This window comes from Cervus elaphus, chromosome 11, assembly GCF_910594005.1.
Source record: "Cervus elaphus chromosome 11, mCerEla1.1, whole genome shotgun sequence".
In the NCBI taxonomy this organism is placed as follows: domain Eukaryota; kingdom Metazoa; phylum Chordata; class Mammalia; order Artiodactyla; family Cervidae; genus Cervus; species Cervus elaphus.
In genome coordinates this window covers 66,146,669-66,172,382 of record NC_057825.1, presented here as the reverse complement: position 1 = coordinate 66,172,382, position 25,714 = coordinate 66,146,669, and the positions used below count along the sequence as shown (strand labels likewise).

General features: G+C 38.1%; 1 protein-coding gene across 3 annotated transcripts in view; it reads left to right on the top strand.

The window, feature by feature from the left end:
* The window catches only part of CFAP36 (cilia and flagella associated protein 36), a 30,059-nt gene extending 6,095 nt beyond the window's left edge, over window positions 1–23,964 (top strand). For 2 of the 3 annotated variants that reach the window (XM_043917978.1, XM_043917980.1), the window contains 7 exons: window positions 8,448–8,562; window positions 11,998–12,085; window positions 13,964–14,015; window positions 19,460–19,562; window positions 22,836–22,975; window positions 23,167–23,316; window positions 23,797–23,964. In XM_043917978.1, coding sequence (XP_043773913.1) covers window positions 8,448–8,562; window positions 11,998–12,085; window positions 13,964–14,015; window positions 19,460–19,562; window positions 22,836–22,975; window positions 23,167–23,316; window positions 23,797–23,898 — 750 coding nt within the window. In that variant the 3' untranslated portion in view covers window positions 23,899–23,964. The remainder of the gene's footprint in view (window positions 1–8,447; window positions 8,563–11,997; window positions 12,086–13,963; window positions 14,016–19,459; window positions 19,563–22,835; window positions 22,976–23,166; window positions 23,317–23,796) is intronic. The other variant, XM_043917979.1, reaches the window with a different exon arrangement.
* Window positions 23,965–25,714: the final 1,750 nt, after the last annotated feature.

Here is a 25,714-nt window from a genome sequence, read left to right as displayed (position 1 = left end):
GTCTGGTTTTAAAAAAAACAACCTTTTATTTTTTTTCCTTCCTTCCTTCCTTCTTTCCTTCCTTTCTCTTCCTCTCCTCTTGTCTCTTCTCTTCTCCTCCCCTCCCCTTTCCACCCCTTCCATCCCTTCCATCCTTCCTCTCCCATCCTCTCAACTCTCCTCTCCTCTTCTCCATACAGCTTGTGGGATTTTAGTTCTCCCACTAGGGATCAAACCTGGGCCCTCTCTGGTGGAAACACAGTCTTCACTATTGGCCTGCTGGGGAAGTCTCAACAACAGACTTTTTAAGAGCATGTTTTCCTGTCATACATGTGTAGCTTCTCAAAAAATGCTCATAAATTAAGATACCTTTCTAAAAAGTTCAGGAATATATGATAATAGAATGCATATTGAGATATTATTTCAGTTTTGTTCAGTTGATTTTGTAATTTTATGGTGTTTTCAACTGAAATAGGCAAAAGTGGCTTTTTTCATTGCTTGTGATTTTTTTTGGTGAGGATAGAGCTCATCACTGATTTCTATGTACAGCAGGAGCCAGGGATGACTATATGGCAAGAGACAAAGTATTTTTTGTTTTTGTTTTTGCTTTTCACTTGATTTACTTTGCCTTATGTAAAATAGAAATTAACGCTTTCAGAAACATTTGTCTTCTAATGTTAATTTGGGAAAGTTATTCTTTTTTTCCCCAAGAACTTCTATCACTAAAATGACTATATGTATGGTATAACTTTCATTTTCTAAAAACACATACTGGATAATTAATAATATTTTGTGTGATTGCTCATAAGATTTTTAAAAATTAATAGACTTTTTTTTGGAGCAGTTTTATGTTTACAGAAAGTTGAGCAGTTAATGTAAGTGTCTTTTTTTATTAAAGTCTTTATACTACTATAAAGTGTAGTATATTTGTTGATGAGCCAGTATTGATATATGATTGTTAAGTCCATAGTTTATATTAAGGTTCACTCTTTGTGTTGTAAGTTCTGTGGATTTTGACAAATACATAATGTCATATATCCATCATTACAGTATCATACAAAATAGTTTCACTGCCTTAAAAATCTCATATGTTCCACATATTCATCTTTTCCATCTTTACACCAAACCTCTGGCAACTGCTGTTCATTTTACTGTCTGTATAGTTTTGCTTTTTCCAGAATATTATGTAATTGAAATCACACAGTATATAGCTTTTTCAGACTGACTTCTTTCACTAAGCAATATGAATTTAAGGATTTTCATTTTTGATAGTTCTTTTCTTTTTATTGCTAAATAATATTCCATTTTAGGGATGTACCACATTTTGAAGGTGGTATATAACCTTTTGAAGGAAATTTTGGTGCATTCCAGTCTTTGGCAATTTTGAATAAAGTCACTATAGCTATTCATAGTCAGGCTTTTATGTGGGTGTAAATTTTTCATCTCATTTGCGTAAATACCTGGGAGCAAGACTGCTAGATCATATGTTAAGATTCACTTTAACTTTGTAAGAAACTGCCAGACTCTCTTCTAAAGTAGCTATATCATTTTACATTTTTACCAGCAATGAATGGGAGCTCCTGTTGCTCCATGTCTTCAGTAACACATGATATTGTCAGGTTTTTGGATTTTAACCATTCTAATAGATATGTAGTGATATCATTGTTTTCTTCTGCCCATTTTTAAATTGAGTTATTTATTTTCTAATTGTTGGGTTGTAAGTTTTTTTGTATGTTTTTGATACAAATCTTTATCAGATCTGTTTTGCAAATATTTCACAGAATATTCTCCTGTGGCTTTTCTCTTCATTCTGTTAACAGTGTCTTTCACAAAGCAGAAGTCTTTTTTATTTTAGTGAAGTCTGATGTAGTGATTCTTTCATTGTTTATGGTTTTGATATTTTATCTTAAGAAGTCATTGCCAAAAGCCAAGGTTAGCTAGATTTTCTCTATGCTATGTTTCAAAATTTTGTTTTTATGTTTAAATCTATGATCCATTTTAAGTTAATTTTTGTGAAAGGTATAAGGTCAGTGTTTAGATTCCTTCTTTTTTTCCATGTAGATGTCAGTTGTTCTAGCAGCATTTTCTAGAAAGATGATCCTTTCTTCACTGGATTGCCTTTGTTCCTTTGTCAAAATCAGTTGACTATGTCTTTGTTGGTCAGTTTTCAGGTTCTGTTCGGTTCCATTAATTCTTTGTCTGTTCTTTCACCAATGTCATACTGTCTTGATTATTGCAGTTTATAGTAAATCTTGAAGTCATGTAGTGTCAGTCCTCTGACTTTGATCTTTATCAATTTTGTGTGACTGTTCTGGGTCTTTTACCTTTCCATATAAATTTAAAAATCAGTTTGTTGGTATCCACAATTGCTGGGATTCTGATTGGGGTTGCATGAATCTACAGATCAAATCTGGGAGAAGTGACATGTTAACAATGTTGAGTCTTCTTATTTATTAACATGGAGTAGCTCTCCATTTATTTAGATCATCTCTGAATCCTTTCATAAGAATTTTTTAGTTTTCCTCATATAGATCTTGTGCATATTTTGTTACATTTATTCCTGAGTACTTTTTTGTAGTGCTAAATGTAAATTGTATTGTGTTTTTTATTTCAAATTCCAATTGTTAATTGCTTTGTTGTTGTTTAGTCTCTCAGCCGTGTCCGACTCTTTGTGACCCAATGGACTGCTGCAGCAAACCAGGGATCCCTGTCCATCACCACATCCTGGAGCTTGCTCAAACTCATGTCCATTGAGTCAGTGATGCCATCCAACCATCTCGTCCTCTGTCATTCCCTTCTCATGCCTTCAATCTTTCTCAGCATCAGGTGGCCAAAGTATTGGAGCTTCAGCTTCAGCACCAGTCATTCCAGTGAATATTCAGGGGTTATTTCCTTTAGAATTGACTGGTTTGATCTCTTTGCTATCCAAGAGACTCTCAAGAGTCTTCTCCAACACCACGGTTTGAAAGCATCAATTCTTCAGCGCTCAGACTTCTTTATGGTCCACTCTCACATCCATACATGACTACTGGAAAAACCACAGCTTTGACTAGACAGACCTTTGTCAGCAAAGTAATGTCTCTGCTTTTTAATTTATGTTGTCTTGGTTGGTCATAGCTTTTCTTCCAAGGAGCAAGCATCTTTTAATTTCATGGCTGCAGTCACCATCTGCAGTGATTTTGGAGCCCAAGAAAATAAACTCTTTCACTCTTTCCTTTGTTTCCCCATCTATATGCCATGAAGTGATGGGACTAGATTTCATAGTTATACTTTTCCCCCCCTTAGTCCTTTGAATCAATAGAAAGGGTTTCACATCATTTCTATAGGCTATGCTATTGAATTTCTGCAAATAAATAATCATTATTCTTTTGAGAAGTAAAAGGAATCTATAGCTTTTCTTTGAAGTTCTATCTTTATTTGTATAGAATTGTAAGAATTATATAAAATTCTTTAAGTGTTTGATAGAATTCATCATTGACCCCGGCTGGGCCTGGTGCTTTTTGTTTTGGAAGATTACTAATTATTGATTCCATTTCTTTAATAGATACAGACTTATTCAGATTGTCTGTTTCTTGTGTGAGTTTTAGCAGGTTGTGTTTTTTAAGAAATTGGTCCATTTCACCTGGATTATCAAACTTGTGGTCATAAGAATGTTCATAAAATTTCTTTATTACCTTTTTAGTGTCCATCGGATCTGTAGTAGTGTCCCCTTTTGCATTTCTGGTATTAATTTATGTCTTTTTTTGTGTGTCTCACGTCCTGGCATGTGGAACCTCCCTGACCAGGGATTGAACCAATGCCCCCTGCAATGGAAGCACAAAGTCTGAACTACTGGACAACCAGGGAATTCCACACCCCCCACCCCCCGCCTTTTTTTAAAACTTAACCTGGCCAGAGATTTCTTAATTTTATTTATTTTTTAAATAATTAGCTTTTAGTTTTGTTGGTTTTCTCTGTTGATTTTCTGTTTTCCAATTTCATTGATTTCTTCTCTAATTTCTATTATTTCCTTTCTTTGGATTTAACTAGCTCTTTTTTTAGTTCCTAAGATGGAAGCTTTGATTGTTGATGTTGGTTATTTCTTCTTTCCTAATACATGCTTCAGTGCTTTAAATTTCCCTCTAAGCACTAACTTTTGCTACACCCCACACATTTTGATAACTTGTGTTTTCATTTAGAAATATTTCAAAATATTTCATTTAGAAATATTTTTCGAGGTTCTCTTAAGACTACTTCTTTGATCCAGGTGCTGTTTTAAAGTGTGTTTCTTAATCTCCCAAGTATTTTAGCTGTTTCTAGCTATTGTTCTGTTACTGTTTTCTAGTTTAATTCTGTTGGGTCTGAGTGTTTCCTCTATATGACTCCTGTTCTTTTAGGTTTATTAAGGTGTGTTTTATGGCCTAGAATGTTGTCTATTTTGGTGAATGTTCCATGTGAACTTGAAAAGAATGTATTTTTCTGTTGTTGGAAAAATGTCAATTTGATCTAGTTGACTGAAGGTGCTGTTCAGTTCAGTTATTTCTTTGTTGATTTTCTGCCAGCTGATTCTGTCCATTACTGAAGTTTCCAACTATGGTAGTGAATTCATTTGTTTCTCCTTGTGGTTAATAGAGCAGCATAAATGCATGAAATCACTTGTAACTTCAGGCTAAGTAGGAACACGTTTGGAAGTTTTTAAAACTCACTTAAGTCAGATTCTGAAAGACTCTAAATGTTCATATTTTTGTCAATGTGCCTTTCTCAAACATATATGACACCACATTTATTTATTTATACCATTTATCTCATAGTATTCTTTCAAAGTAGTTTGGCATTTCAATTAGTTTAAAGGATACTTAAGATTGTTGTTGTTTTTAAACCACTTGCTAGCTTTTTGGAGTAACTCTTGTATTTAGTTCCTCTAATTACCCTTATTGGAAGCTCTTAGGCAAAGAGTGATCCATTTCCTTGGACCAGAATAGCCCAATTGCTGTACAGTTGTTAGGTTTAGCACACCAGTTTGATATTTAATCAAAAGGCCCAGAACAATTACTTTTATAGGACTTTTTAGTTTAAAAAAAATACTTTCTTGCACTGCTTAATTCTAACACTCAGCCAGAAAGTTACTATTTTTCCTTCATTCTCAAATGAAAATTTTCTATCAGAAATATCTTTCCAATGAGAATGCATTTTGTAATTGATGGCATGTTATAATTTAGTTGATAGGGTTTTTTCCTTTTCTTATTGGTATATGAAATAATGGTTTATTTTGCTGATCTACTGAGTCTTAGAATTGACAAAATACTGTATTACTATTATTATTGTTGTTATTATTATGCTAATTTGCAGGTGAAGAAACTAATGCCCAGAAGCCTAAATGATGGATACAGAATCAAACAGCTAACATATGGTTAAGCTCAAAGTAGCCTTTGATATCAAGGGCTTATTTTTCCCCCCATTGTATCAATAGTTCTCAAATTTAAATGTTATAAGAATTATCCGGGGAGATACATGGTCCAGAAATTTAGATTAATTATGTCTAGGGTAGGGCTCAGGAATATGCATTTAACAATCCTTCTTTCCTGCATTTCTTAGAAGGGTTAAAAATACCCTTTGAGAAGCCCTGCATTATATGTTTAAGGATCAGCTCAAATGCAGACTTGCTGATAGCTCTAGCTGACACAATGCCATTAGGATATTTAATATCCTTCAAGTGTTTATCAGTGACAAGGATAGAGAACTTGATATTATTAATAAGTCTAAGAAGACCAAGAACAATGTTATGTGGTTGTGTAATCCCACAAAGGCGCCCTGGCGGATCAGATATACTACTCTATGACAGAGGCTGGCTACAGTTGTCTTTATTTATTTAAATATTTTTTATTTTTAAAGGAAACTTAAAAATTATTTTTTAAATTGGGGTTAGTTACTTTACATGGCTGTGTCAGTTTCTGCTGTACAGTGAAGTTTCTCATTAGTGATCCATCTGATCCAGCACTTGTCTTTAATAGTGCTCTATGGGCTGTAACTTTCAGGTAAATACCAGTGAAGCCTATTTGCCTTCCCCTGCCCTCGGCCTTTTGAACAGTACATGGGAATTTAAAGGACAAGGAACTTTTTTTTTTCCTACAGTTGACTCCTTGTAAATGTCACTACTTTTGCACTTTATTTTGCTTGACTGTTTTGTTTTTGTGTGGAATGTGTGCTGGTTGCTGCTGGAGGGACTCCTTCCTCTTTGCTCAGCACTCTTGGATGGAACATTTGTTGAGGTGTGTCTTTGACATTATCACTGCTGCCTACCTGGTGAACAGTAGCACACCCTTGGTTGCCTCTGTTTGATTCCTGTGGCCAGCTTTTTCATGAATGTCATGTAAAGCTTGAAATAAGGTTTAGTAAGGTGAATAACGTCTGAGTGTTTTCTTTTGGGTTTTCATGCATTTCAGAGCTTATTCTTCTTACTGATTAGTTTGGGAATTTTTTTGCTTTTTGATATAATAAATAGTTCTCTGTAGTTCTCTGTAGCTAAAGGAGTGTTAATGTGGGTACTCTAGAGTAGATGAGGCGGAGAAGGCAATGGCAACTCACTCCAGTACTCTTGCCTGGAAAATCCCATGGACGGAGAAGCCTGGTGGGCTGCAGTCCATGGGGTCTCACAGAGTTGGACACGACTGAGCGACTTCACTTTCACTTTTCACTTTCATGCATTGGAGAAGGAAATGGCAACCCACTCCAGTATTCTTGCCTGGAGAATCCCAGGGACAGCGGAGCGTGGTGGGCTGCTGTCTATGGGGTCGCACAGAGTCAGACATGACTGAACCGACTTAGCAGCAGCAGCAGCAGCAGGGTAGATGAGGAGGGCATGGCAACCCACTCCAGTATTCTTGCCTGGAGAATCCCCATGGACAGAGGAGCCTGGCGGGCTACAGCCTATGGGGTTGCAAACAGTTGGACACGACTGAGTGACTAAGCACAGAACAGTGCAGGGTAGCTACTGTAATTGTTGTTTCTTAATTTATTACACTTCAGTGTCATCTAGAAAAAGATTTCACATCATAATTTCTGTCTCTTCCATGAAACTTTTTGCCTATAGGACTACTACTGTTGTGTTCTCACATCATTCCTACCACGTTAGGCTTATTTTCCAGACTCCATTTTTTTGGCATTTCACTCAGTTCAGTCTCTCAGTTGTGTCTGACTCTTTGCGACCCCATGGACTGCAGCACGCCAGGCTTCCCTGTCCATCACGAACTCCTGGAGCTTGCTCAAACTCATGTCTATTGAGTTGGTGATGACATCTGACCATCTCATTCTCTCTCATCCCCTTCTCCTTGTGCCTTCAATCTTTCCCAGCATCTTTCCCAGGGTCTTTTCCAGTGTCAGCTCTTTGCATCAGGTGGCCAAAGTACTGGAGCTTCAGCTTCAGCATCAGTCCTTCCAATGAGTATTCAGGACTGATTTCTTTTAGGATTGATTGGTTTGCTCTCCTTGCAGTCCAAGGGACTCTCAAGAGTCTTGCTCCAACACCACAGTTCAAAAGCATCATTTCTTCAGCACTCAACTTTCTTCGTAGTCCAACTCTCACATCCGTACATGACTACTGGAAAAACCATAACTTTGATTAGATGGACCTTTGTTGGTAAAGTAATGTCTCTGCTTTTTAATATTTGCTGTCTCAGTTGGTCAGCTTTTCTTCCAAGGAGCGAACGTCTTTTAATTTCATGATTGTAGTCACCATCTTCAGTGACTTTGGAGCCCAAGAAAATAAAGTCTTTCACTGTTTCCATTGTTTGCCCATCTATTTACCATGAAGTGAATTTTGGCATTTGTTCTTATTTAATTTGGCAATTTTATTAATTAAAGGATTATTTGTAGTTACTGCTTTATCACTAAACAGTAACTTTCAGTTGGTTGGTGTTTAGTCACTAAGTTGTGTCCACTTCTTTTGCGACCCCATGGATTGTAGCCACCAGGCTCCTCCATCCATGGGATTTTCCAGGCAAGAATACTGGAGTGGGTTGCCATTTCCTCCTCCAGGGGATCTTCGTGACCCAGGGATTGAACCCACATCTCCTGCATTGGCAGGAGGATTCTTTACCACTGACCCAACAGGGAAGCCTCAAATATCAGATTGACAGAATCTAAACCAAATAGTTATCATTATTTTGACTGAAAAACAGATTTGTATACTGAAGTGGTAACTTTAAAAGAGTAAGACTAATTCCCATGTTGTTTATCAGAGTTGCTAAGCACTGGCTCATTTGGAAAATGTGTCACTGTGTGCCTTAGCCTTGTGGGGGTGGGAGGGGTTAGAAGATCAGCCTCTTGAGAACCCTACTTTAAAGGCTTTTAGAAAAAAATCTTAAAATTGTCCTTTTGAGTCTTCTAGTCATAAATAATAAGGCAGCATTCTTGAATTAATGCACCTTTGCAGTGGAAATGATTTGAGCGTGTGGGAAATAGTTCTGTAACTTCCTGACTTCTTTCCACAGGCCATTTTGCAACCTGTATTGGCAGCAGAAGATTTTACTATCTTTAAAGCAATGATGGTCCAGAAAAATACTGAAATGCAGCTGCAAGCCATTCGAATAATTCAAGAGAGAAATGGTAAAAGGTTGAATTTAGAAATCTAAGTGCTAAGTGCATTTTGTTTTGGTGTTAGTTTTAACTAATATGATCTTAATGTTGCTGCTTTGTATAAATTTATTTCAAGTTTGAAAATCTAGGGCTGACACTTAAGAGATACTAGAGTGTAAACTTCCTGATAACTGATTGGTTGACATCTCAAAGAAAGCAGACCAGAATTTGATTTAATGTTTCAGGTTTCAGGGAGTTCGGTTTTTCTGCTCAGCTGTCTTGTTTATGGAAGTCAGTATTTTTGAGTGGTCACACTTAGAGTTACTGTTGAGTGTACAGTTACTTTCTCCCTTCTGGCTTTTAGAAGACAGTGGTTCTAAAGTTTTAGTGAGCAATTAGAAGCAGTTGAGGGCTTGTTGAAACACAGTTTCTGACTCAGTAGGTCTGGAGTGGGGCCTAGTACTTTGTATTTTTAAGATGTTCCTAGCTGTGGCTGAAGCTGCTGGTCTTGGGGTAGCGCTGAGAACTAGGGCAGTGGGCGGACAGCACTGTGCGGCCGTCAGGGGGAAGAGAAAGCAGAGCTCACCGTCCTGGTGGCCGCCTTTCGCTTTATCTTTTCCTTAACTCTCTACCTGAACTCAGTTTTTTCCTAGCTCTTCCTGCTTTTCTTCCCTTCCTGTGTACTTGAACTCTACTTGACATCTTGATTCAAAACATCACACTCTAACCATACTTCTTGTTACTGAACTCTCTCTTTTTCAACCCAGATGCATATCTAAGTTTCCCATTTCGGACTCTAGTGATCTTAATACCTGTGTATTACTTTGCTTAATAGATTGCCACGGATATTCCTTATCATGCCTATATACTGTCTGATGGTTTGGCAGTGGGGTCTTTCCTTTGCTTGTTTTTTGAGCATATTAGAGCTATAGTTTAGTTGTACTATTTGCTTTTAAGGATCTGGAATATGCAGCAATAAGGCTTCTGTTGTTACATTGCAAACATTAGACTGTTGGAGGGTCTCTTGTGGGTTAGACTGTTGTGGGTTCTCCTCTCATTTGTCTGAGGTGAGTAAAGACCATACTCCTAGAGCCAACTACCATCATATCTATTCTCTCAAATGCATTTCACAGCAGGGAAGAGCTGTTGTCCATGATGTGGAGATAAAACCACCCTAACCCTGAACAAAGCATGACACTGAACTGCTGCTTTTGTGTAAAGTTTGGAAAACAGTCTCTTTCTTTTTGTTTCTCTACCATGGTTTGCTTCATAAGATCCTTTTCTCTTGTGTTTTCCTGTAACTATGCTTTTTATTATGACCTACAGGATAGAGAATCTGAATAATTACTTTGTGTTATTTCACATTGCTTTAGGGGATCTTTTGATAAAAGAAATAGGGAACTTGATAATGGCACTCTGCAGTTTTTAGAATTTAACTGGAAACAAGATTTTAATGAAAAGAGAACAGGTAACCATAGTTTGTATCAGCTGGGAACCTCAAGTTGCCATTAGCAGAATACCTCAGAGAATATGGCCTAAGCAATAAGAAATTACCATCTCACAGAACCAGAAGTAGAGGAAGGGAAGGAAGACAGACAGGTCCAGGCTTGGTTCATTTGGTGGCTCAGTGATGTTTTCCAAGAGCCCTGACACTTTTCCATTTCTCCTCTGCCATTCTTAGGATCTTCTCTTATGATTGCACTCGAGCTTTCATTGAGTGCACACTCAACAATATCTCATGAAGAAAAGCGGTGCTTCTTCCTGTACATCTCCTTTTATAAGCAAGACAACACATTCATGGAAGCCCCTTAGGAATTTTCTTGTCAGGTCCTATTGGTCAGGATTGGATTCACATGGCTTTCTAAACCCTCTGGCAGGGCGAATGAGACCATGGTGATTGGCTTAATTCATGACTCACTCTTTTGGGGTGGGGTTGGGCCCTGCCTCTAAGTACTTGGCTGCCTGGTAGCTGCACACAGATGGCTTCTGTTAGCAAGGGAAGACCAGGGGAATGATGGGAAATAATGCTGCAGTCAAACCACAGAGTGGGACAGTTTACTTACATTTAAACATAAACTAATACTTAGTTTCTGCCACAGAACTTTTAATACTTGTATTTAAGTATCTCACTTAACATAAATCCAGGGGAAAGTACCTTAGAACAAAGTTGATTGTACTCAAAATTGCAGACTGTTTGTGTGAGAAAAATTCAAAGGCTCTCGGAATTCTGGTTGTATCTTATCAAAGAATTTGGGGCAAGTGCAAATCAGAGCAATATTTTGATGGTTTTGAAGAATTGCATACTGTTGTTTTATTCTCTCCTTAGTTTTTAAAATTTTCCTTAGAAAGATCAATAGGAGAATACTATTTATATAGCTTTTGACTAAGCAAAAATGCACTTAAGATCAATGGGTTATATAGAAGTCAGTTTTCTGGTTGTGATACTTATACTACAGTTTTGAAAGATGTTTCATTGAGGGAAACTGGGTAAAGAGTGCATAGCATCTCTGTGTTATTTCTTACAACTGCATGTGAATCTGCAATTATCTCAAAATGAAAAGTTTAATTTAAAATGCACTTAAACATCAAGGGCATTAGAGTAATAACGCTACTTTAATTTAGAGCAGATCCAAAATCCCATCATCATATATGAATATGAAAGGTAAATATTAGGGGATATACTGTTAATGTTTTGGGAATATACTAATTATGGATAAAAGCAGAACACTTATTACCATCTACCTGCTTATCAGGAAGATATAGGTAATAAAGTAAATTAAACCAATACTTAAAATTACTTGCCATGAATTACTCTTTGCCTTGGGCCAAAGTTGGTGCTGCCCTAGTTTATAGTTATTATCCCAATATCTGAATAGATGATCTGAGAGCAGAGATTGTTTTATTCATCTTTATATTCCCCTTAAGTGCTTAGCACCATGCTTTTTTGCATGTAGTAAGCAGGGCTCTTTTGGTAGCATATGTTGTAGTATGAGTGAAGAGTGTTAACATGCTGTTTCAATTAACAAAGCATTTTATATTTTGCTTTGTAAACTCTTTTCCCTTTTAAATAATACTTCTGAGAGCATAGTTTCATTATTAGGACCTTGTTAATTTCATTGGTATGTCCTGTGTAGTATATGATTATGGACGACATAGATTATATTAATTTCTATTATCATATATTATTGTCATTTTAAATACAAAATACATGGTTACCGAGAGTCATTTCTAGGTGAAATTGTGGGTTTTCTAACTTTTTTTTTTGTGGAGCTGATTCCTTAAAAGAAGAAAAAGTTAAAAAGACCATAGTTAAAAAGATAATAAAAACATAATAGCATAAAACATTTTTTTAAAGTGATAGATCTTAATAAACTACTTTGTACTTCTTGATGAACTAGAATAGTGAGAAATAAAATGTTTTCAGTTGAGTTGATATTCTCCTGTGTGATCTCTGGTTTTGAACAGGTGTACTACCTGACTGCTTAACAGATGGTTCTGATGTGGTCAGTGACCTTGAACAGGAAGAGATGAAAATCCTGAAAGAAGTTCTTAGGTATCCTCTTTAATTATTTGAATGGATCATTAATAACATTGCAATATGATCTGTACATAAACTTTTTATCCAAAAAATACTGTCAACTAGTAAAATGTCTAAATTCTTTCCTAAAGACCATGAACATGATTTATCACTTTATTTGCTTATAACTATGTTTGTATTACATTTCTTAATGGACATATCAGCCCAAATGGGAGGGTCTTCCTCCACGCCCATCATGGGCCTAGGAAACTAGCCATCAGTGGAAACAAGGTGTGGTAGATGCAGCCTGATGCTTGGAAGGGCTGTTGTGGCCTGAGCTGAGCAGGAGACTGCATGGCTTCTGGATCTTGGTATTAGAGGAGGCTGATGCCAGGTGTCTCATGGGAGGGGGCTGGATATCCAGGCTCCACATACCAAATAGCTGACTATTTGCTGGCCTCTTATCAATGGGCTTCCCTTGTGGCTCAGCTGGCAAAGAATCTGCCTGCAATGTGGGAGACCTGGGTTCGATCCCTGGGTTGGGAAGATCCCCTGAAGAAGAGAAAGGCTACCCACTCCAGTATTCTGGCCTGGAGAATTCCATGGACTCTACAGTCCATAGGGTCGCAAAGAGTTGGACACGACTGAGCGGCTTTCACTTTCTTATCTATTATGTGATTGTCAGACAAATGCCTGGCATGGAATGTGCAGTCCAGTAAAGGGGATTTTTTTTCCCCCCCTTAAAGTCTGTTGTCCCCTGACCCCTAGGGGAGTTTGAGAAGGGAGGGCCAATTGCAAAATGTAATATTTAAGTCTATGGGGATGTATTGGCTTAAGGCAAAAGGATTCCTACAGCTGCTGTGTCTCCTGCAGAGTGGAGCCTTGGCCTTTAGGGGCCCTGGCTCTCCGTTCTAACCACATACATGACAATCTTCTAGCATCCTGTGGTCCTCCCACCTTCCCAACTTGTCCGCAGTTCCAAAGCAGGAGGGAGGATAGGCAGGATGGTGGTTAGAAGGATGGGCCTAGTGGGAGTTTATGGAAGGAGCTCTAGGATTTAGTCCTTCATTTCAGGGGATTTCAGTGAGTGTGGGGAGGGAGGCAAATGTGGGGCTGAACCCAGGCCTTTCCTGCCAGGTCCTCCTTTCCTATGTGCCAGGTGAGGGTATATAGGAGCCCGAGACAACACAGAGAGCTTTGAGTTTACAGATTGGAAGAGTTCAGGATATTTGGTAGTTGGTTTAGAAGACTGATAGTTTTGACTTATATTGGTTGCTTCTGTTGGTTGATTGATGGTTTGAAAACTAATCAGTATTATACTTTTAGATTTTATTTTCTGTAGGCTTTTGGGGGGGGGGGTGTGCTACTGTATAAACAGTGGAACTTAATTATGGACATGTAAGAGAGCTGACTTGGCTATTTTCCTAAATCAGACTGCCTTTGTGAGCAGTTTACAAAGCTGATAGGGCTTTGGTGTAAGGGCATCAGGAGAGCTTTGTGATAGCTCATCTGCCATGGAGAAACTAGAATGAGGAGAGAAATGGATCTTATCAGGGGACATGTAACTAACTGATCTGTCTAAAGTGAGAGATCAGAGTCCATATTCATGGAATTTGCCATTCAGATTTGGGTTTAGAATTTCAAACCTGTGGGTTTTTGTTCAGCTAGGAGTCCTTCACCCAGGATATGGGCAAACCTGTGTTTTACGTTGCTTACCACATTATGCTGTTCATGTCTATGCATGTCTTCCTCAGTTGATTGTAAGCTGCTTTAAGTGAAGCCTGATTATTTCCATCTTTGTTTCCAAAATTCCTTGCATATATTGTAAGCTTTGGTTAGCATGTTGCTTGTTGAATATTTGTTCTTTGAGAAAAGATAAAGTTTACTTTTCTACTTTATTTTTGTGTATTTCAGAAAATCAAAAGAGGAGTATGACCAGGAGGAAGAAAGGAAGAGAAAAAAGCAGGTGCCTATAAAACATACTAATATAATAGAAGTATTTCATTGCTGTTATCCCTTAAGTTCACACCTAGGATTTCTGTTAAAGTTTAAGCTTAGGTGAAATGACACAGTTCCTCAGAGTATTCATATTTTCTTGGCAGTTTTGAGCATTTATGCTTTTTTATTCACTTTATAATTCATCCAACGACCTGCCTTTTAAATTCTCAGTAAAGAATGAGATTATTCACTCCAAAAAAAACTGTATTTATATTTGGGGGGATTTTTAATAGAAATTCCCCTTAATTTTATGAATAAAAGAAGATTAAGAAAATATTTGACTTCCCCACTTGCCTTGATTGCTTTACTGTTTTGAAACAGCAGCTGCAGTTACCACTGAGGGTCCCCTGTAGTTAACATTGCCAACTTGAAGCAGAATGACTCAGTTTCACATTTCCTGGTGTACTATTCTTTCATTAGAAACTGTTTCCCTAAAGTGCCTAATTTTTCCTAAGGAAAAATTAAACATATATCTGGTTGAGGTGAGGGAAGCTAATGTTTATTTTTTCCTCCCCGCTTTTCTAGCTGCCTCTCTTTCCACATTTTCCCAAATCTCCCCGAAGGGAGAGGGAAACCTAATATAAACTAATTCTCAGTCACTTGATAGTCATTTTCCTTTTTTTCCCCTCAATCACTGTGATTCATGCTTGTATCATTTACTGTCTTTGAAAAAACCTATTTTACTCCAAGGTACCAAATGAAGAGCAGAAGAGAGATTTTTAGAATTTACAGGGGATTTTATTTCTCTTTGACTAACTATCCTTTCAGTAAGTGGATGTGAAGTTCATGGATAATGCTATTTTTAAATATAAGAATATAGAACAGAAACTATTCAGAACTGGTGTCAGTAGTCAGTAGTACTGGGGATTCCCTGGTGATCCAGCAATTTGAACTTCGTGCTTTCACTGCTGTGGGACTAGGTTCGATCCCTGGTCGGGAAACTAAGAGCCCATAAGCTGTGTGATGTGGCCAAAAAAAAAGAAGACAGTGTTAACTTTCTGATCAGGATTCTTGAATAATAATATGTTTTAGGGGCATATGATTTTTTTTTTAGACTTTTTTAAATGGATTTTTCAAACACACAAAAGTAGAGGTGATAATAATTTCAAGTCCTCGTGTTTCCATCACTCAGCATATATAGAGACTTATGACGTGGGTATCCATGAATTACCTAAAAAGTTACATGTGATTGGATTTTCCTACTTTTATGGAAAAATGAATTATTTTCCTTAGTTCTTTCCAAGATTTAAGTGATTTCTTTGGTTTAAATGCAGCATCTTATTTTAGAAATGGAAATATAGGCATACCTGAGAGGTGTTGTGAGTTTGGTTCCAGATTACTACAATAAAGTGAAGATAACAATACAATAAGTCACAGATGTATTTTGGTTTCTGAGCACCTATAAAAGTTAGTTTATACTAAACTGTAGTCTTTTAATTGTGCAATGGCATTATGTCTGAAAATTATGTACATATCTTTATTAAAAATTATTTTATTGCTAAAAAATGCTGACCATCATCTGAGCCTTTGGCAAGTTGTAACTTTTTTGCTGGTGGAAGGTCCTGCCTCTATGCTGATGGCTGCTGAGTGACCAGGGTAGTGGCTGCTGAAGGCTGGAATGGCTGTGGCAGTTTCTTAAAATAAGACAACAGTGAAGTTTGCTGCATTATTTAACTCTTCCTTTGGTGAACAATCTCACTGTAGCATGAAGTGCTGTTTGATGGTATTTTACCCACAGTAGAACTTCATTCAGTATTGGAGTCAGTCTTCTCAAACCTGGCTGCTGCTTTATCAACTACATTTGTGTAATGTTCTAAATCCTTTGTTGTCATTTCAACAGCATCTTCCCTGGGAGCAAATTGCCTCAAGCAACTGTTTTCTTTACTTATACATAAGAAGCAACTCCCTGACCCATTAAAATTTTGTCATGAAATTACATCTGTTCAGGCACATCTTCAGGCTCCAATTCTAATTCTGGTTCTCTTGCTGTTTCCTCCACATCTGCAATTACTTCTTGCACTGAAGTCTTGGACCCCTCTTAAGTCATCCATGAGGGGTAGAATCAACTTCTTCCAAACTCCTGTTAATGTTATTTCTACCTCTTCCCAGGAATCACAGAGGTTGTTAATGGCATCTAAACTGGTAAATTCTCTCCAGAAGGTTTGCAATTGCCTTTGCTCAGATCCATGAGAGGAATCACTGTCTATGGCCTCGATAACCTTATGAAATATATTTCTTAAAGAATAAGACTTGAAAGTTGAAATTTCTCCTTGATCCATGAGCTGTGTGTTGTAGTTGTTCAGTTGCTCAGTCTTATCTGACTCTTCGCGACTCCGTGGACTGCAGCACACCAGGTCTTCCTGTCCTTCACCATCTCCCAGAGCTTGCCCAAACTCACATCCTTTGAGTTGGTGATGCCATCCAACCGTCTCATCCTCTGTCATCCCCTTCTCCTCCTGTCTCCAATCTTTCCCAGCATCAGGTTTTTTTCCAGTGAGTCGGCTGTTCGCCTCAGGTGGCCAAAGTATTAGAGCTTCAGCTTTGGCATCATGAGCTGTGTAGCAGGCATGAAAACAACTTGAATCTTGTACCTCTCCATCAGACCTCTTGGATGTTCAGGTGCACTGTCAATGAGGAGTAATATTTTGTATAGAATCTTTTTTTCTTTTTTGGAGGAATAGGTCTCAACAGTGGGCTTCAGATATTCAGTAAACCGTGTTGTTAACAGATGTGTTATCATCCAGGCTTTGTTTTTCCACTGATAAAGCACAGGGAGAGTAGATTTCCCATAGTTCTTAAGGGCCTATAGAAACCTGTATGCAGGTCAGGAAGCAACAGTTAAAACTGGGCATGGAACAACAGACTGCTTCCAAGCAGGAAAAGGAGTATGTCAAGGCTGTATATTGTCACCCTGCTTATTTAACTTATATGCAGAGTACATCATGAGAAACGCTGGGCTGGATGAAGCACAAGCTGGAATCCAGATTGCTGGGAGAAATATCAATAACCTCAGATATACAGATGATACCACCCTTATGGCAGAAAGTGAAGAAGAACTAAAGAGCCTCTTGATGAAAGTGAAAGAGGAGAGTGGGAAAGTTGGCTTAAAGCTCAACATTCAGACAACTAAGATCATGGCATCTGGTCCCATCACTTCATGGCAAATAGATGGGGAAACAGTGGAAACAGTGGCAGACTTTATATTCTTGGGCTCCAAAATCACTGCAGATTATGATTGCAGCCATGAAGTTAAAAGATGCTTACTCCTTGAAAGGAAAGTTATGACCAACCTAGACAGCATATTTAAATGCAGAGACATTACTTTGTCCACAAAGGTCCATCTTGTCAAGGCTATGGTTTTTCCAGTGGTCATGTATGGATGTGATAGTTGGACTATAAAGAAAGCTGAGCGCCAAAGAATTGATGCTTTTGAACTGTGGTGTTGGAGAAGACTCTTGAGAGTCCCTTGGACTGCAAGGAGACCCAACCAGTCCATCCTAAAGGAGATCAGTCCTGAGTGTTCATTGGAAGGACTGATGTTGAAGCTGAAACTCCAATCCTTTGGCCACCTGATGCGAAGAGCTGACATTGGAAAAGACCCTGATGCTGGGAAAGATTGAAGGCAGGAGGAGAAGGCGACGACAGAAGATGAGATGGTTGGATGGCATCACCCACTTAGTGGACATGAGTTTGGATAAACTCTGGGAGTTGGTGATGGACAGAGAGGCCTGGCGTGCTGCGGTCCATGGGGTCTCAAAGAGTTGGACATGACTGAGTGACTGAACTGAACTTAAGGGCCTTATTATGCATTAGTCTCTCATAAGACAGTATGTCCTTTGAAGCTTTTAAGCCAGGCATTGACTTATCCTCACTTGCTATGAAAGTTCGAGATAGTATCTTCTTCCAGTAGTAGGCTGTTTCATCTACATTAAAAATCTGCTGGTAGAGTTGTTGTTGTTTTAATCACTAAGTTATGTCCGACTCTCTTGCAACCCCTTGGACTGTAGCCCACCAGTTTCCTCTGTCCATGGGATTTCCCAGGCAAGAATACTGGAGTGGTTTGCCATTGCCTTCTCCAGGGGATCTTCCTGATCCAGGGACTGAACCTGTGTCTCTTGCATTGGCTGACATATTCTTTATTTTTTTATTTTTATTTTTTATTTTTTTTATTAGTTGGAGGCTAATTACTTCACAACATTTCAGTGGGTTTTGTCATACATTGACATGAATCATGGCTGACAGATTCTTTACCACTGAGCTACCTTCATTAATTTTGTTAGTGAGATCTTCTGGATAGCTTGCTGCAGCTTCCACATTAGCACTTGCTGCCTCACCCTGCGCTTGTGTGTTACAGAGGCAGCTTCTTCAATCTCATGAACCACCCTCTGCTAGCTTCACACTTTTCTTCTGCAACTTCCTCACCCCTCTCAGCCTTTATAGAACCTTGCTCTGGATTAAGCTTTGGCTTGAAGGAATGTTGTGGCTGGCTTGTTCTTCTATCCAGACCGCTAAGACTTTCTCCATATTAGCAGTAAGGCTGTTTCACTTTCTGTCAGTTGTGTTCATTGGAGTAGCAGTTTTAATTTCCTCAAGAGCTTTCCCTTTGCATTCACAACTTGGTTAACTGTTTGGTGCAAGAGGCCTAGCCTTTGATCTGTTTTAGCTTTAGACACACCTCCTCACTAAATGTAATCATTTCTAGCTTTTGATTTAAAGTGAGAGACCTGTGACTTTTCCTTTCACTTGAACACTTAGAGGCTGCTGTAGGGTTATTAATTGGCCTCATTTCAACATTTTTGTGTCTCAAGGAATAGGAAGGTCTGAGGAGAGGGAGAGAAGTAAGGGAACGGCCGGCTAATGGAGCAGTCAGAACACACACAGCTTTCGTCTGTTAAGTTCACTGTCTCATATATAAGGCTGAGATTTGTGGTGCCCCAAAACAGGCACAATAGTAACATCAGAAGTCACTGATCCCTGGTGATAGGATAATAAATATGATAATGAAAAAGTTGGAAATATTGCAAGAATTACCAAAATGTGATACAGAGACACAGTGAGCAAATTCTGTTGGAAAAATGGTACGTATAGACTTGCTTGATGCAGAGTTGCCACAAACCTTCAGTTTGTAAAAAAGAAAAACAAAAAAACACAGTATCTAGTAAAGATAGCAAGTTGAAGTGCAATAAAATTAGGTATGCTGTAAACCAGTTTGTGGCTGCTTCAGGCATATCATAGTACTGGTATTATTATTATTGTATTTTTTAGATTATTTTAAGTTAAAGCATCAATTCTGTGGTGCTCAATCTTCTTTTTAGTAGACAGTAATTTTTGAAACTAATATGTTTGAATCTGTTAAGTAGTGAATTATTCAAAATTAAAATATTTTCTAAATTGTGTTGTTGATGCCTTAAGTTATCAGAGGCTAAAACAGAAGAGCCTTCGATGCAGGCCAATGAAACGACAAAAATGAATAATTCCCAAGGGGATGGTGAACATTTTGCACACCCAACCTCAGGTAAGGTGGAAGTATACTGAAATTTCTGAATAATATGAATACTTAAACGTTGTAAAGAGTGTGGTGTTTTCTTATACATGCTTCAGCTTCAAAAACCCTGTGAGGGATGTGTTCAGTGGCCATTGGTATTTAATGCTCTTTGTGAATTTAGCTAAAGAGATTGCCTGTAGGAGATATTCAGCTGACAGAGAGGGTGTAGCCCCTAAATTTCTAACCCAGAGCAGTGAGCAGAATTCCTTGGGGGAGCCCCCAGCCTGTAGGCCGTGACTGCAGCATTTACGGTATGGTCACGTAACATTTGGTACCTTCTTCCTTTATCACCATCAGATGATGTGTGGGAGTTAGAAGCTGAACATGGAAAGATAATATTAACTTATTTTCCTAGTGAATTAAAACACAGTTAGTAAATAAAAGGTATCCAGTTTGTTCAGAAATTTAGTCTTAAATTGTCATTGAAACTAAAATTGAGGAGACTCCTTTTGGGAAATGTTAGTGGATGATCTTGTTCAGTATGTGGGAAACCATTTTCAGTATATGTATTCTGATTTGTTGTTTAAGAAGACAGGTAATTCTGAAGCAGAACTTGAATATGATGATGCATTTAGCTCATTTTTATTTTGTATTTCTACATTTTTTAGATACATGTCCTTTTCTCAATTTAAAAAACCCTGTAACTCCATGAGGTAGATATTATGATCCTTACTTTTATTTTATTTTTTTAAACAAGAAATTCAAGGAAGTTTAGTGATGTCCAAAGTAACTGAGCTCTTAAATAGTGAGACTGTGACTTCCCTTGGTCTTCTGACTTCAAGTCTTCTGTTTTTCTGCACTTTGCAGAAGTTTTATAATTGCGATAGATAGGTTTGATGTTTATCAACTATTTTAAAAAACTGTATTCTTAGTTGATAAAATAATGGGCATGTGAAACCAAAGCAGTTTTATCAAGTTATCTTGCTTTTTGATTCTTAGCAAATTTAATAATTTCTTTTGTTTGCATGCCCTGAGTAGAATAACCTCATTTGAATTATGTCTGTAAAAGTGCGTTCTTTAGATTTGTTTGAGTGCTTTTAAGACTTGCTGGTCCAAATTTACCTTTTTTTTAAATGTAGACCTAAGTACATGTAGGGGCTTCCCTGGTGGCTCAGATGGTAAAGAATCTTCTGCAATGTGGGAGACCTGGGTTTGATCCCTGGGTCAGGAAGATCCCTTGGAGAAGGGAATGACAACCCACTGTAGTACTCTTGCCTGGAGAATTCCATAGACAGAGGAGCCTGGTGGGCTACAGTCCGTAGGGTCGCAAAGAGTTGGACATGACTGAGCGACTAACACACACAAGTACCTGTACTGTTCAAATCTCATTTCTGACATAATTTGAATATATTTGCCTATCAGACTATTAAGCTATAGAAAACTTAATTTCAAACCATTTGTAACTCAGTTATGCACATTAACAGAGAAACAATAGAAGGTAATTTTAAAAGTAATGACTTTACGTTTTAAAAACTGTTCTATTTAAAAAAAATGCATATATCTGATATTCCAGGCAGTCACGTCATACAAAGCGATAGGAGCCCAAGAAAGGCCTAACGTGGGAGGAATCATAAAGGTGTTTGGCTTCCTGCTTATCCCATTGCCCACATCTTTCCTTGGTTCCTGCTAGAAATGGGTAACTTCTGTTTTTCAGTAGATTCAGGGTTGCCAGTGATCAGGTGATCTTCCTTTAAGCTAGCTGGCTTTTCGAGTCTCCATTCATAGAAATCAGACAAGCTAAGTATTTTGGCCTTAGGCACTTTTCTCTCTAGGTTCAAGTTAGAATATAAAAGATGTTCGTGACAAACAAACTGAAGGCAGGAACTGTCCAGAACAAGTACATGAATATAAATGCTTATGTGCCTGGAATCCACCCCACCCCACCCCGCATGCCCAGCCCTGTGGTTCAAGTTTACCTCTGCTTAGAGTCACCATCATATGAATGGCATTTTAACTTTGCTTATTTTGACCAACTTGTTGAATGAAGCTCATTTTCATTTCTGTTATAGTTAGTCCTGTAGCTTCCTGTATAGGTTGGTTGGAGTGTTAACGGCAGCCTCATCTCTTTCATGGACACTTCCCTTTCAGTCCAAGAGCCCAAAGAACTTTTCCTCCAACCTCCTTGGCCCTGCAGTCAGTCTGCTCTCCCCATGCTAGAGCAGTGGTCCTTGGGCAAATTTCTTGCTCATGCAAAGTTCTATTTCTGGTTTTACTGTGCTGGCAAGATTTTTAATCATTTAGAGACATGTATATCATGTTCTCCCATCATGCCTTTAGTTCTTGGCATCATTTTTATGTGAGTCTTTGTTCTCGCTTGCTGTCTTTCATAGTCCATGTATTATAATGAAAATGTTTTGTCTTTTAAAATCTCCACCCTATAATAAAAAATGGCTCAGAAAAGCAATTAGCATGTTAATCTAGTCTCTTGGCACAGTTACCAGATAATTGGAAGGTGTTGAGTGCTCATGTTTTATCTGCTTCCAAATTCTACTTACTTTAAAATCTTTACATTTTCTTAATATGTTGGTAGGTTTACAGTTATCTTTAGGATGTACTTAACATTATTGATACTACTGGCACTGATTTCCAGTACAAAAAATTGTAGCTTTATATTAATTGCTCTGCAAATATAGGGTCACTTAACAGTTTTTGCCTGCAGACAAAAGTTTGAAAGACAGTAACACTGATAATAAGGGATTTTAGTGCACTTTATTTGGCTTATATGTTGTTGTTTAGCTGGTAGGTTGTTGACTCTTTGCAATCCCATGGACTGTAGCTCGCCAGGCTCCTCTGTTCATGATATTTCCCAGGCAGGAATACTGGAATGGGTTGCCATTTCGTTCTCCAGGGGAATCTTCCTGAACTAGGGATCAAACCCCGCATCTCCTGTATTGGGAGGTGGATTCTTTACCTGGCTTATATGGCAACCTTGTATTACATTATACAATAGTTCTAATCTTTAGACAAGAATTATATCTTTTTGTAGCTATAGTACCAAACAGCAGGAGCTTGGTATTTGTCAAAATGCCTGTTCACAAGAAACCATAGTTAAAGCTCCTTGAGGCCCGAGACCATGTTCATTTGTTTCCACCCAGTGCCTAGCACAACAGAGGCACTGAACCAATGCTTGTGAATGAATGAGAGAAAAAACCCAAGTATTACTAACATTAGCTCATTTTGGTAAATCTAGCATAACTTAATATTTCTTATAATATTCTAATTGGTCTCTCTAATTACTGCCAGAAGTTAAAGTGCATTTTGCTAATCAATCAGTCCAGCCTTCGACAAGAAAGCTGGAAATGTTGCCTGAAACTTCCTCCCTCCCACACAAAGGCCTGAAGATTCCTGGCTTCGAACATGCAAGCATGGAGGGACCAATAGCAGTAAGTGAAGACATTATTTTTTAAGAATTATGAGCAAATGACAAAGTACTAGAAACATTGTAAATGGCCATAGACATCCAGCCTTTGTTATGGTCTTGGACTCAAACTTCTAATTTGATCATTCAGTGGGTATCTGTGCCACTTATTATGCAGTCTTGAATTTAAATAGTTTCTGCTCTCATTTGACCCAGAATTTATCAACACTTGGAACAGAAGAGCTCCGCCAGCGAGAACACTATCTAAAACAGAAGAGAGATAAGTTGATGGCCATGAGGAAGGACATGAAGACTAAGCAGAATCAAACTTCGGAGCAGAAGGGAAAACCTGCTAGGGAGGTGGAGGTATGACCGGCTCTAGTATGTGAAGCTTTGCACACCTGTGGGTGGGGTTCTCAGAGTGTATGCTCTTCAGATGCATTCCTAACAGTCTCCCTGTCGGTGTAGCACTCCTACACTGAGAAAAGTCAGTCTTTCCTCAGCAGTAAAAGGGTTGATAGGATTTTGTGAGGTAGAAATGATAGCAATTTTATGGTTCTTTACTTGCCCTGCTTTGAGCACTGAAGGGTCAGCTGTCTGTTTGACCTAAGCCTTTTGAAATACTTTATCATAGAACAGCATCGGTACCCTAGCCACCACCTCTAAAAGGCTTCCCTAAGAGATTTCTACAAAGAAGAAATTTAGGGAACTCAGCCCATGTGTGGCTTTTTTTTCTTTAGTTCACTGAATGCTCTATTTGTTCAAGGCAGTATGCTAGGAATTTTAGACAAATGAACCCATCTTCTGCTGTAGCCAATATTTTTCTTTTGTTTTTGTTTTTCTAAGGAAATGACAGAGAAACCAGAAATGACAGCAGAGGAGAAGCAAACATTACTAAAGAGGAGATTGCTTGCAGAGAAACTTAAAGAAGAAGTTATTAATAAGTAAATTTAAGAACAATTTAGCAAGCAGTTCAAAATTTCTTAAAAATAAATTATTTAATCCTTAAACTGAGCCTGTTTAGTTTCAGAGACTTGTGTTTATAAATGCAAAGATAAGCTGCTTACTTTTATTAAACTCTTCAGGCATAGGGCAGTGGGCAGTTACTTATGTGGACCAGTTCAATACAAATTTCTGAATAATAATCTCTTGTGGAGAGAAGGTATAGAGAGCTAAGTGATAGTGCATTCATCATTTATTTATTGTTTGTGCTAATAAGCATTGTGCTGCATGCTAAGGATGCAGTGATCAAGTAGATCAGCAGGGTCCCTGCTTTCATGTAGCCACTGTTAGATGGGAAGAGTGCAGTGTTATAAACAGGATCCTGCAGACAATGAGAAGAGAAGGTTAGCATATGGAATTGGAAATAGGTGGGGTACTGATTTGCAAGGCCTGTAGGAATGTGAGAGTTCTAAAGATTTTATAATGGCAGTGGGAAGTCATGGAAATTTTAAAGCAGGGAAGTTTCATAATCAAAATGTCCATTTAAAAAAGATGTGTAGTTGCTGTGTGGTGATTGGGTGAGTTTAAGAGTAGGTGTGGGTGAACAGGTATAGGGTAATCAATGTAATGCAATAGTGGTTCTCTGGGGCAGAATTTAGCACCCTACATTGAGGCAGGAGCAAATAGGACTTCAAAAATAGATGTGGGGGATGTTCAAAATATCCAGTTATACTCTTTTAGAAAAGCAACATTAAAACAGATAAAGGAACAATTGCTTGAGCCTCTTTGAGGGGGAATTCTGCCATGGGTATACACGGTCTTCTGTGTTTGAAGTGATCTTGGGGTATTGTGTAGTCCATTTGCTAAAAGGTATCACAAAATAGTAGGAGAAACCTTTCAGAAACTGTGTTTTGTGTCATCCATAAGCACCTTCTTTTCTGGTTACAGGCCACTCCCAAGGTTTAATTTATAATTCCATTTTATCTCCTTATATCTATAGTTATAAGCTTTTAAAAAGGGATTCTAACACGTCCCTGGTGGTCCACTGGAAAGACTCCACGCTTCCAATGCAGGGGGTGTGGGTTCCATCCCCGGTCAGGGAACAAAGTAAAATCCCACACGCCCAAAGGCATGGCAAAAAAAAAACAACCAAACACCCAAAACGGGATACCGAAATTACCTTAGTTCCAACCTTCAACATGCAGAGAAAACCCAGCCTTACTTTATATTTGTCACATTTTCATCACTTACATGGACAAGTGGAAAACTAGTGATTGAAACACAGAAATTTATTTCATGAAGCTTTTTATTAAAAATAGGTTTTATATTGCATACATGTTTACAGATAACTATTTTAAGAGAACCTCAGGCATACAAATGTGGGCTGTGGCTTGCTTCACTGAGTGAAGATAAAGATAAAAAATCTTGATCTGTCTGCCTGAGGGTAGTCATTTGGGACAGCAGCTAACATATGTCATCTTAAGTTATTCTTTCAAGCGATATTTTTAAGTCTTGCTCTCATTTCACTGTGGCTGAGCATCTGTACCATGGAAAGTATTTTCCTGTAATTCAACAAAATATTCACAATTATGCTATAAAAAAAGGTTCCTATGATAATGCTGCTTCACATTTCACCTGTGGCAGTTCTTCAGAAAGAAAAACTTACTAAAAAAGATAAAGATAAGACTTTGCTGGAACTCAAAGTTGCTTTACTAGGAAGAGTCAAAAGTAGAAAGGGAAATGTTTTAAGGCTGGGCTTCTTAGGTTCTAAGAGGCAATTTAATAAGAAGAAGAGGGAAGGGGCTTGATAAAACTTGCTTGG